This window comes from Ranitomeya variabilis, chromosome 6, assembly GCF_051348905.1.
Source record: "Ranitomeya variabilis isolate aRanVar5 chromosome 6, aRanVar5.hap1, whole genome shotgun sequence".
NCBI lineage: Eukaryota > Metazoa > Chordata > Amphibia > Anura > Dendrobatidae > Ranitomeya > Ranitomeya variabilis.
The window spans coordinates 80297313-80311028 of NC_135237.1; the positions used below are offsets into that span (position 1 = coordinate 80297313).

The following is a 13716-nucleotide window of genomic DNA, read 5'->3' on the forward strand; positions in this document are numbered from 1 at the left end:
AGAGGAACCAACTCGGAAGAAGAAGGCAACTTAGGCAAGGGAACCAGATGGACCATCTTAGAGAAACGGTCACACACCACCCAGATGACAGACATCTTATGAGAAACAGGCAGATCCGAAATAAAATCCATCGAGATGTGCGTCCAAGGCCTCTTCGGGATAGGCAAGGGTAATAACAATCCACTAGCCCGAGAACAACAAGGCTTGGCCCGAGCACAAACGTCACAAGACTGCACAAAGCCTCGCACATCTCGTGACAGGGAAGACCACCAGAAGGACCTTGCCACCAAATCCCTGGTACCAAAGATTCCAGGATGACCTGCCAACGCAGAAGAATGAACCTCAGAGATGACTCTACTGGTCCAATCATCAGGAACAAACAGTCTACCAGGTGGGCAACGATCAGGTCTATCCGCCTGAAACTCCTGCAAGGCCCGCCGCAGGTCTGGAGAAACGGCAGACAATATCACTCCATCTTTAAGGATACCTGTGGGCTCAGAATTACCAGGGGAGTCAGGCTCAAAACTCCTAGAAAGGGCATCCGCCTTAACATTCTTAGAACCCGGTAGGTAAGACACCACAAAATTAAACCGAGAGAAAAACAACGACCAGCGCGCCTGTCTAGGATTCAGGCGCCTGGCAGACTCAAGGTAAATTAAATTTTTGTGGTCAGTCAATACCACCACCTGATGTCTGGCCCCCTCAAGCCAGTGACGCCACTCCTCAAAAGCCCACTTCATGGCCAAAAGCTCCCGATTCCCAATATCATAATTCCGCTCGGCGGGCGAAAATTTACGGGAAAAAAAAGCACAAGGTCTCATCACGGAGCAGTCGGAACTTCTCTGCGACAACACCGCCCCAGCTCCGATTTCAGAAGCGTCGACCTCAACCTGAAAAGGAAGAGCAACATCAGGCTGACGCAACACTGGGGCGGAAGAAAAGCGGCGCTTGAGCTCCCGAAAGGCCTCCACAGCATCAGGGGACCAATCAGCAACATCAGCACCCTTCTTAGTCAAATCAGTCAATGGTTTTACAACATCAGAAAAACCAGCAATAAATCGACGATAAAAGTTAGCAAAGCCCAAAAATTTCTGAAGACTTTTAAGAGAAGAGGGTTGCGTCCAATCACCAATAGCCTGAACCTTGACAGGATCCATCTCGATGGAAGAGGGGGAAAAAATGTATCCCAAGAAGGAAATCTTTTGAACCCCAAAAACACACTTAGAACCCTTCACACACAAGGAATTAGACCGCAAAACCTGAAAAACCCTCCTGACCTGCTGGACATGAGAGTCCCAGTCATCCGAAAAAATCAGAATATCATCCAGATACACAATCATAAATTTATCCAAATAATCGCGGAAAATGTCATGCATAAAGGACTGGAAGACTGAAGGGGCATTTGAAAGACCAAAAGGCATCACCAAATACTCAAAATGGCCCTCGGGCGTATTAAATGCGGTTTTCCACTCATCCCCCTGCTTGATTCGCACCAAATTATACGCCCCACGGAGATCAATCTTAGAGAACCACTTGGCCCCCTTTATACGAGCAAACAAATCAGTAAGCAGTGGTAACGGATATTGATATTTAACCGTGATTTTATTCAAAAGTCGATAATCAATACACGGCCTCAAAGAGCCGTCTTTCTTAGACACAAAGAAAAAACCGGCTCCTAAGGGAGATGACGAAGGACGAATATGTCCCTTTTCCAAGGACTCCTTTATATATTCTCGCATAGCCGCGTGTTCAGGCACAGACAGATTAAATAAACGACCCTTAGGGTATTTACTACCCGGAATCAAGTCTATGGCACAATCGCACTCCCGGTGCGGAGGTAGTGAACCAACCTTGGGTTCTTCAAAAACGTCACGAAAGTCAGACAAGAATTCAGGAATCTCAGAGGGAATAGATGATGAAATGGAAACCAAAGGTACGTCCCCATGAGTTCCTTTACATCCCCAGCTTAACACAGACATAGCTCTCCAGTCGAGGACTGGGTTATGAGATTGCAGCCATGGCAATCCCAGCACCAAAACATCATGTAGATTATACAGCACCAGAAAGCGAATAACCTCCTGGTGATCCGGATTAACACGCATAGTCACTTGTGTCCAGTATTGTGGTTTATTACTAGCCAATGGGGTGGAGTCAATCCCTTTCAGAGGTATCGGAGCCTCCAATGGCTCCAAATCATACCCACAGCGTTTGGCAAAGGACCAATCCATAAGACTCAAAGCAGCGCCAGAGTCGACATAGGCGTCCGCGGTAATAGATGACAAAGAACAAATCAGGGTCACAGATAGAATAAACTTAGACTGTAAAGTGCTAATTGAAACAGACTTGTCAGGCTTCTTAGTACGCTTAAAGCATGCTGATATAACATGAGTTGAATCACCACAATAGAAGCACAACCCATTTTTTCGTCTAAAATTCTGCCGCTCGCTTCTGGACAGAATCCTATCACATTGCATATTTTCTGGCGTTTTCTCAGTAGACACCGCCAAATGGTGCACAGGTTTGCGCTCCCGCAGACGCCTATCGATCTGAATAGCCATCGTCATGGACTCATTCAGACTCGCAGGCACAGGGAACCCCACCATAACATCCTTAATGGCATCAGAGAGACCTTCTCTGAAAATCGCCGCCAGGGCGCACTCATTCCACTGGGTAAGCACAGACCATTTGCGGAATTTTTGGCAGTATATTTCAGCTTCATCTTGCCCCTGAGACAAGGACATCAAGGCCTTTTCCGCCTGAAGCTCTAAATGAGGTTCCTCATAAAGCAACCCCAAGGCCAGAAAAAACGCATCCACATTGAGCAACGCAGGATCCCCTGGTGCCAATGCAAAAGCCCAGTCTTGAGGGTCGCCCCGGAGCAAGGAAATTACAATCCTGACCTGCTGTGCAGGGTCTCCGGCAGAGCGAGACTTCAGGGACAAAAACAATTTGCAATTATTTTTAAAATTTTGAAAGTGAGATCTATTCCCCGAGAAGAACTCAGGCAAAGGAATTCTAGGCTCAGACACAGGTGCATGAACAACAAAATCTTGCAAATTTTGTACCTTTGTGGCGAGATTATTCAAACCTGTAGCTACACTCTGAAGATCCATTTGAAACAGGTGAACACAGAGCCATTCAAGGATTAGAAGGAGAGAAAGAGAGGAAGGCTGCAGTATAGGCAGACTAGCAAGTGATTCAATTAAGAGCACACTCAGAACTAGAGGAAAAAAAAAAAAAAATTGTAGCAGACTTCTTTTTTCTCTCCTTTCTCAGCCAGTAATTTAACCCTTTTTTTTGGGCCGGTCAAACTGTCATGATTCTCAATGGCGAGAGAACATAGCCCAGCATATATGAGAACTAGCTCTTGGAAGATGGAAACTATACTGACCATGAACTAAACCTGCCGCACAACTAGAAGTGGCCGGGTAGCATGCCTACGTTTTTTTATCCCTAGATGCCCAGCGCCAGCCGGAGAACTACCTAATCCTAGCAGAGGAAAAGACAGTCCTGGCTCACCTCTAGAGAAATTTTCCCAAAAGGCAGACAGAGGCCCCCACATATATTGGCGGTGATTTTAGATGAAATGACAAACGTAGTATGAAAATAGGTTTAGCAAAAATCGAGGTCCGCTTTCTAGATAGCAAGAAGACAGAAAGGGCACTTTCATGGTCAGCAGAAAACTCTATCAAAACACCATCCAGAAATTACTTTAAGACTCTAGCATTAACTCATAACACCAGAGTGGCAATTTCCGCTCACAAGAGCTTTCCAGACACAGTAACGAAACAGCAGCTGTGAACAGGAACAAAATGCAAAAACACACAAGGACAAAAGTCCAACTTAGCTGGGAGTTGTCTAGTAGCAGGAACATGCACAGAAAGGCTTCTGATTACATTGATGACCGGCATGAAACTGACAGAGGAGCAAGGTTATATAGCGACTCCCACATCCTGATAGGAGCAGGTGAACAGAGGGGATGATGCACACAAGTACAATTCCACAAGTGGCCACCGGGGGAGCCCAGAATCCAATTTCACAACACTCCACCAACTGGACATTGAGCCTCCTCTAGCCCTGTAGCCAGAAATGACCTCTGCTCTGTCAGTGTGAACGCTTTCAATCTGTACCAGTAAGTAAGTACCCGAGAACGCTAGGATTAGAGAATCCTCTGCAACAGTCAGTGAAATAAGGCTTTTCTTCATTCACTGCAATGTGCCTGCTTCATGTTGCTGAACTTCATCCTAAAAAAAAATCTGTATCACCTAAGTTTGGTAAAAAGTAAAAACAGAGAAATATAATTTTCTCTGGAATCTGTTTCATTTTTTTTTATTCTATACGTTTTACATATGTATTTTAGTGGCTTATTTAATATTTTACTCACTTATATAGTGCCATTATTTCCACAGCGCTTTACAGCTATATTGCACCATCAATTCCTCTGCGCTTTACAGACATATTTTTTATTCCATTTTCTGCACATAATTATTGGGAGGCAATTTTGCTTAATCAGCTGTTAACAGCATTAAGAAAACAATAGTCTGGAGATGTTCACTGATGTTTATACAGTAGGATAGTATTTTAGGTATACTCTATGTAATCAGTGCTGAAGTCACCATGCAGGGAGGGGAGGAGGTGAGCTATGACCATCATCTATTGAGAATAGCGTGATCCTGTGTTATCTATATATAACCAATACCTTACATTATAATTCTGCTCGTGATAATAACGGCATGATCTCTATTGAACAGAAAGTGTTAGTGTAGTATGAGGCTCAGTGGCCAAAGCAAAAACTCCACTGAGGACTCTCAATTCTAAATATTTTTCTATCCTCTGGCTAACACGGTACCAAAGATATATATCTTTCCTGTACAGCATGAGGATCTTTTATCAAATCAATGATTTAGCGATGGCAGCCTGCCTGATCTAATAGAACAGGAGGTATCAATAGACTGCTAGCCACCATGGGGCACTACATGTAGTGTGCAAGGTTCCATGCACAGTTCCGTTTTTCAATAAGTTTGGTTTTAAGAAAAAGCCGAATGAAGTTAGTTTTCACAACGGACTCACCAAATAACTGACGCAAACGGAAGCAGATGGGCACCACGGATTTTACAATAGAACAGTGTACAATACCTGATCAATGAACAAGTTGCAGAACTCTTGGAGTAGAACAATAATCCGGGCAGGAGTGTTGTAAAACATGGAGTGACTCCAGATCAGACAGATGGTGTGAAATAGGGAAGGGATTAACACATGAATCTGAGGAAATTCTGTCTCCTCCAATAATCTGATAGGAGATTCCAATGTTCTCAAGTGCAGATCAATATCTTCTGCTTCAACAAGAGCTGAAAAAAAGCAAAGATGAAGGACTTCTGTGAGTCACAGCTTTATGACTAGATTATATCATAAAATACAGTTAACACAAACGTCCCATTTGGTGATTGCTCCAGCAGGTCGGAAGCACGGTAATCAAATTAGGCATTACACCATGGCAAAGATTACCGTATGCTATCCTTTACATCAGAATGCTGCTTGATAAAGTGGAGATTTTGTTTCCAAACGGCGCCCACCGTTTCTTTTTTTTTTTTGTACAGCATATAGGGCTATTTAATTTTTCAATGGGCGGATAAAAAAAAATAAATAAATAAATAGTGATGACATCTCCATTAGCCAATTAATTGAAATCACTCATCTGTGGCAGGAGCACACAGCTCTCTAGCCTCCGGGATTCCTGCTTGCTAGTGGGCAGTATGCTCCTGCTCCAGCTTTGCCTTCGATTCATCGAAAGAGCACAGTTGCACTTAAGGTGGCCGGGTCAGGAGCAACAAGTGCACTTCAGCATTCTGGCCAGCTTCAGAGCAGTGCTTACAATCACTATAGAAAAGAGCTTGTAAACACTGCATAAGTCCGGCAACTGCTGATCGGCCACCACTGTAGTCTGTAACCAAGCAACAAGAAATAAACAAAATTATAAATCACTGTTCTCGAGAATGGAGACGATTTTTAGCAAACAAGTAAATTGCCTGTATTTAAAGGCACTTTGCAATTTTAGTCATTACTCATGTCTACAAAAAAAAAAAATTTCAGGTGCCAAGATTTTTTTAATGGTTTTAGGGTATTTTGAGAGTACTGAACAAAGATCCCCTTACTTTTGATGAATTGGTTTCTAGTTTTTGAGACACCGTAGTTCATCCATGAAAATAATGCATTCCCCCAATGCGACTTTTGTGATTAAAAAAATGCAATAGCTTTTGGTCTTTTGATTCTTTAACATTGTCTTAGGTAATGAAATATCCCATATACCGGTAATTACTTTGTATTTCAATTTGTAGACTCACAAGACTATAAAAGCAATTTTTTGAAGCCAGAATTCTCCTGTAATTAACTATTAAATATCTCAAAAACTAAAGCCAATCTGACAAAACCAAAGTCATATTCTTAATCAGCATCATAAGATTAATATAAAACCGTTCAGACATCGTAGGCATCAAAATAACTGTATACCAGTGTAATCGACTCTGAGGATAGCCTGTTAAGTAAGGCATGCATCTAGGGGTTACAAAAAAGGTATTTCAGCTAAATGAGTTTATACACTGAGTAAACGCTTCTTCTCATCCTCATATATCTTAAATTAGCAGCCAATCTGAGGAAACAGAAGATTCTTTTTTTTCATCAAAATTTTTTGGCACAACCAATTTCTCTTTTGAGTGCCATGTTTGGATGTCATAGTGATTATCTGACTGGAATGTAAACCAAGAAGGTCGCCATGGTGTCTGCAGGACCAGTGATTGCTTCTGAGATCAGGATTGTTCCGGGCTGCTCAAAGAAACAAAATCAGCAGAAGTATATTGAATGTACATACTGTATGTACGAGTTCTGAAAAATAGCTCACAAATGTGGCCCCATACAATACTGTATGAAAGATGTCCATACAGTTTAACTAGTTGCCGGCCAAATGCTCATTCAGCCAATGGCCAACTATCGTGACCCAACTCATGAACACATACCTCCCAACTTTTGAAGATGGGAAAGAGGGGCAAATTTTAGACCACGCCTCTAACCACACCCATTCATAGTCACACCCATATCCACGTTCCAACCACACCCATTTAACACTGCTGATCACACGGTTTCATATACAAAAATTATAAGCAAAAAAATATGGGCACACAGTGCTCCATACTGTATAATGGCCACACATGATGCTCCATACTGTATGATGACCGCACATGATGCTCCATACTGTATAATGACCGCACATGATGCTCCATACTGTAAAATGACCGCACATGATGCTCCATACTGTAAAATGACCGCAAATGATGCTCCATACTGTATAATGGCCCCACATGATGCTCCATACTGTTTAATGACCGCACATGATGCTCCATACTGTATAATGACCGCACATGATGCTCAATACTGTATAATGACCGCACATGATGCTCCATACTGTATAATGACCGCACATGATGCTCCATACTGTATAATGGCCCCACATGATGCCCCATACTGTATAATGGAAATGTAATGCTGTGCACTTGGCCTAAGGAACGAGGTGCTGGTGTAATAGACCAGAGGTCTCCAATATAGTAAAATGTAAGATTCACCACACACTCTTTAGTAACAAAGTATAGCGTGAACTTTATTGAACACACAATCTGGGAGCGGAACAGAATATGCAACTTATGCGATCTTTTTACAACGTTTCAGCTCAACCAGAGCCTTTGTCACGTGATCGCTAATAGGATGTCAATGTCCATATGAAGCAGCCAAAGATCTGGATCTGCAGTGTCCTATGTAGTAAGCGGCGCTCCCGCGCCCTGCTGTGACCGGCATTACTGTATAATGACCGCACATGATGCTCTATACTGTATAATGGTCGCACATGATACTTCGTAACATATAATGGCCACACATAGCTACTCCGTACACTTTGCACACACTGCTCCGCTTCGTACACACGCGCTCCGCTCCATACACCTCATGCACACACGCGCTCCGCTCCATACACCTCATGCACACACGCGCTCCGCTCCATACACCTCGCACACACACGGCTCCGCTCCATACACCTCGCACACACACAGCTCCGCTCCATACACCTTGCACACACACGGCTCCGCTCCATACACCTCGCACACACACGGCTCCGCTCCATACACCTCGCACACACACGGCTCCGCTCCGTACTCATGCGCTCCGCTCCATACACCTCATACACACACGGCTCCATTCCATACACCTCATACACACACGGCTCCGCTCCATACACCTCATACACACACGGCTCCGCTCCATACACCTCATACACACACTGCTCCGCTCCATACACCTCGCACACACACGGCTCCGCTCCATACACCACGCACACACACGGCTCCACTCCATACACCTCGCACACACACGGCTCCGCTCCATACACCTCATACACACATGGCTCTGCTACATCCACACTGTACACACCTCCTGACCCCACACAAGGCAGCTTAGGCTTCTTTCACACTTCAGTTGTTTGGCGTCAGTCTGCTCCGACATAGTGACGGATCGACGGATCCATCACAATTGTTGAGAAAACGGTTCTAACGGATCCAGTTATTTTACGGATCCGTTACTTGGGGGTTGTCTGGGAAAAGTATCTACTTTTTGGAGCATGCGCAATTGAAAAAGCGGATTGGGGCGACGGATCCGCCGAAATGACGGTCGCGACGGATCCATCGCCCATAGGTGGCCATTCTGGGGAATGGCGGACGTGACTGATCCGTCGCGAACCGCCATTTCGGCGCAGACAAAAAACGTTATAATGTCCGTCAATGTCTAGATGACGTCCGCCAAATCTCGACGGATCCGTCACATGGCGGATGGAACGGACGACCATCCGCTACAATCCGTCGCTAATGCAAGTCTATGGGAAAATAGCGGATCCGCCAAAAAAAAAAAATGGTGAATGTGAAAGAGGCCCTTACTTACCTCATCCAGCAACCAGCACAGCCGAGTCCTGCAATCCACGGAGGTCCCGATCATGTGACCCCTGACTCCTCCCCTCCTGTGACCTCATCACAGGTCCTGTGTGCAGAAAGCAGGCAGCAATACAGAAGGGTAAGGCCCCGGGGCATGGCTTAACACAAGGGGGCGTGTCGGTCCTGCTGTCTGCGGGATCAGAGGGTCCCGTGCTGGACAGCGGGGCAAAGGCTAAAAACCGGGACAGTCCCGCACAATGAGGGATGGTTGGGAGCTATGTGAACAGCCTTGCTGAGTGTCGATGTTTTGTTAAATGGTCAGAGGGTATAAGTCGCTGCCAGAAACCACCTGAGAAACCTCCCAAGAGGAGATTATGGTATGTGAAATATAAGGCATATGTTGAATTCTTTCACTTGACATCATTTGTTGGGCAAGAGCCAGGAGGCCTTCATACTCATAGGATAGTCAGCTGACTTTGCTCGATTGTACAGTATATGGACACAATAAAAGATTTTTTACATAATCAAACTTACAATTGTCTAACCGGTGAGGATAAGACCATTGCGGTTCTCAAGTGGCCTGTGTGAATAAAGTGACAGAGGACATGCATGACTACTGCTTTATTCACGGCAAAAAAACGTATTGCTGTCTATGTAAACGCATGCGTTTTTAAGCACATGCGTTTGCTTGCGTTAAAAACGCATGCGTTTTTATAGAAAAAAACAAGAATACACACTGACAAGCCACCCCCCACCATCAAGGTGATAAAGGGATCCAAACCCTAACCCTAACCCTGACAAGCCACCCCCGACCATCAAGGTGATAAAGGGATCCAAACCCTAACCCTAACCCTGACAAGCCACCCCCCACCATCAAGGTGATAAAGGGATCCAAACCCTAAACCCTACCCCTACCCCTAACCCTGACAAGCCACCCCCCACCATCAAGGTGATAAAGGGATCCAAACCCAAACCCTAACCCTACCCCTACCCCTGACAAGCCACCCCCCACCATCAAGGTGATAAAGGGATCCAAACCCTAACCCTACCCCTAACCCTAACACTATGACAGTCAATACTGTACGAGTTTATATTTTTAGTACTCTATAGCAATACCGTATATCTTGGGGTGTCCACATTGAACAAAGCTTTTTATTAGAAGAATGTCACCAGGTCAACATAATAGCCAATTCCTATGGATCCCTAGGGTTAGGGTTAGGGGTTGGGTTAGGGTTTGTATCCCTTTATCACCTTGATGGTGGGGGGTGGCTTGTCAGGGTTAGGGTTTGGATCACATTATCACCTTGATGGTGGGGGGTGGCTTGTCAGGGTTAGGGTTAGTATCCCTTTATCTTATCACCTTGATAGTGGGGGGTGGCTTGTCAGGGTTAGGGTTTGTATCCCTTTATCACCTTGATGGTGGGGGGTGGCTTGTCAGGGTTAGGGTTAGGGGTAGGGTTAGGGTTTGGATCCCTTTATCACCTTGATGGTGGGGGGTGGCTTATCAGTGACCTGGTGACCAGGACATTCTTCTAATAAAAAGCTACCCCTAACCCTAGGGATCCAAACCCTAACCCTACCCCTAACACTAACCCTAACCCTAGGGATCCTAACCCTATCCCTAACCCTAACAGTAGCTATTTCTATTTATAGTGGGTTTTCTAGTTGATTTTGATGATTGGCAGCTGTCACACACTTCTCAGCATGCGTTTCAAAAATGCAAACGCATGAAAAAACGCATGTAAACGCGTCAAAACGCCGCTTTTTTTTACCCAATGCTAAAACGCATGCGTCTAAAAAACGCAGCGTTTAAACGCGTTTACATGCGTTTTTTCACCACCTGCGTTTTTTTTAAAAACGCTGCAGATCAAAACGCAAGTGTGAAACCAGCCTTACTTGGAAGCACTTTAACCCCTTAAGCCCCGAGGGTGGTTTGCACGTTAATGACCGGGCCAATTTTTACAATTCTGACTTCTGTCCCTTTATGAGGTTATAACTCTGGAACGCTTCCTCGGATCTTGGCAATTCTGACAATGTTTTCTCGTGAGATATTGTACTTCATGATAGTGGTAAAATTTATTCGATATAACTTGTGTTTATTTGTGAAAAAAACGGAAATTTGGCAAAAATTTTGAAAATTTCACAATTTTCCAACTTTGAATTTTTATGCCCTTAAATCACAGAGATACGTCACGCAAAATACTTAATAAGTAACATTTCCCACATGTCTACTTTACATCAGCACAATTTTGGAACCAAATTTTTTTTTTGTTAGGGAGTTAAGGGTTAAAAGTTGACCAGCAATTTCTCATTTTTACACCATTTTTTTTTTTTTTTTTAGGGACCACATCTCATTTGAAGTCATTTTGAGGGGTCTATATGATAGAAAAGAACCAAGTGTGACACCATTCTAAAAACTGCACCCCTCAAGGTGCTCAAAACCACATTCAAGAAGTTTATTAACCCTTCAGGTGTTTCACAGGAATTTTTGGAATGTTTAAATAAAAATGAACATTTAACTTTTTTTCACACAAAATTTACTTCAGCTCCAATTTGTTTTATTTTACCAAGGGTAACAGGAGAAATTGGACCCCAAAAGATGTTGTACAATTTGTCCTGAGTACGACGATACCCCATATGTGGGGGTAAACCACTTTTTGGGCACATGACAGAGCTCGGAAGCGAAGGAGCGCCATTTGACTTTTCAATGCAAAATTGACTGGAATTGAGATGGGATGCCATGTTGCGTTTGGAGAGTCCATGATGTGCCTAAACATTGAAACCCCCCACAAGTGACACTATTTTGGAAAGTAGACCCCTTAAGGAACTTATCTAGATGTGTGGTGAGCACTTTCACCCAACAAGTGCTTCACAGAAGTTTATAATGCAGAGCCGTAAAAATACAAAATCATATTTTTTCACAAAAATGATCTTTTCGCCCCCAATTTTTTATTTTCCTAAGGGTAAGAGAAGAAATTAGACCACAAAAGTTGTTGTGCAATTTATCCTGAGTACAACGATACCCCATATGTGGGGGTAAACCACTGTTTGGGCGCATAGCAGAGCTCGGAAGGGAAGGAGCGCCATTTGACTTTTCAATGCAAAATTGACTGGAATTGAGATGGGACACCATGTCGCGTTTGGAGAGCCCCTGATGTGCCTAAACATTAAAAACCCCCACAAGTGACACCATTTTGGAAAGCAGACCCCCTAAGGAACTTATCTTGATGTGTTTTGAGAGCTTTGAACCCCCAAGTGTTTCACTACAGTTTATAACGCAGAGCTGTGAAAATAAAAATTCTTTATTTTTTCAGAAAAATGATTTTTTAGCCCCCAGTTTTGTATTTTCACAAGGGTAACAGGATAAATTGGACTCCAAAAGTTGTTGTCCAATTTGTCCTGAGTACGCTGATACCCCATATGTGGGGGGGAACCACTGTTTGGGCGCATGGCAGAGCTCGGAAGGGAAGGAGCGCCATTTGGAATGCAGACTTAGATGGATTGGTCTGCAGGCGTCACGTTGCATTTGCAGAGCCCCTGAAGTACCCAAACAGTACAACCCCCCCACAAGTGACCCCATATTGGAAACCAGACCTCCCAAGGAACTTATCTAGAAGTGTTTTGAGAGCTTTGAACCCCCAAGTGTTTCACTACAGTTTACAACGCAGTGCCGTGAAAATAAAAAATCCTTTTTTTCCCACAAAAATGATTTTTAGCCCCCCAAATTTTTATTTTCCCAGAGATAACAAGAGAACTTGGACCCCAAAAGTTGTTGTCCAATTTGTCCAGAGTACGCTGATGCCCTATATGTTGGGGTAAACCCTGTTTGGGCGCACGGGAGAGCTCGGAAGGGAAGGAGCACTGTTTTACTTTTTCAACGCAGAATTGTCTGGAATTGAGATCGGACGCCATGTCGCGTTTGGAGAGCCCCTGATGTGCCTGAACAGTGGAAACTCCCCAATTCTACCTGAAACTAATCCAAACACACCCCTAACCCTAATCCCAACTGTAACCCTAACCACACCCCTAACCCTGACACACCCCTAATTCTAATCCCAACCCTAATCCCAACCGTAAATGTAATCCAAACTCTAACCCTAACTTTAGCCCCAACCTTAACCCTAACTTTATCCCCAACCCTAACTTTAGCCCCAACCCTATCTTTAGCTCCAACCCTAGCCCCAACCCTAACCCTAACCCTAGCCCTAACCCTAGCCCTAACCATAGCCCTAACCCTAGCCCTAGCCCTATTGGGAAAATGGAAATAAATACATTTTTTTTATTTTATTATTTTTCCCTACCTAAGGGGGTGATGAAGGGGGGTTTGATTTACTTTTATAGCGTTTTTTATATCGGATTTTTATGATTGGCAGCTGTCACACACTAAAAGACGCTTTTTATAGCAAAAAAGTTTTTGCATCTCCACATTTTGAGACCTATAATTTTTCCGTATTTTGGTCCACAGAGTCATGTGAGGTCTTGTTTTTTGCGGGACGAGTTGACGTTTTTATTGGTAACATTTTCGGACGTGTGACAGTTTTTTTTATCACTTTTTATTCCGATTTTTGTGAGGCAGAATGACCAAAAACCAGCTATTCATGAATTTCTTTTGGGGGAGGCGTTTATACCGTTCCACGTTTGGTAAAATTGATAAAGCAGTTTTATTCGTCGGGTCAGTACGATTACAGCGATAACTCATTTATATCATTTTTGCATGTTTTGGCGCTTTTATACGATAAAAGCTATTTTATAG

General features: G+C 43.8%; 1 protein-coding gene across 1 annotated transcript in view; it reads right to left on the bottom strand.

Annotated features, from left to right (window-relative positions):
• The window catches only part of DNAH11 (dynein axonemal heavy chain 11), a 390030-nt gene that overhangs the window by 326553 nt on the left and 49761 nt on the right, over positions 1 to 13716 (bottom strand). Inside the window, exon 7 of the mRNA XM_077268714.1 lies at positions 5137 to 5348. Within this exon, the coding sequence (XP_077124829.1) occupies positions 5137 to 5348 (212 nt within the window). The remainder of the gene's footprint in view (positions 1 to 5136; positions 5349 to 13716) is intronic.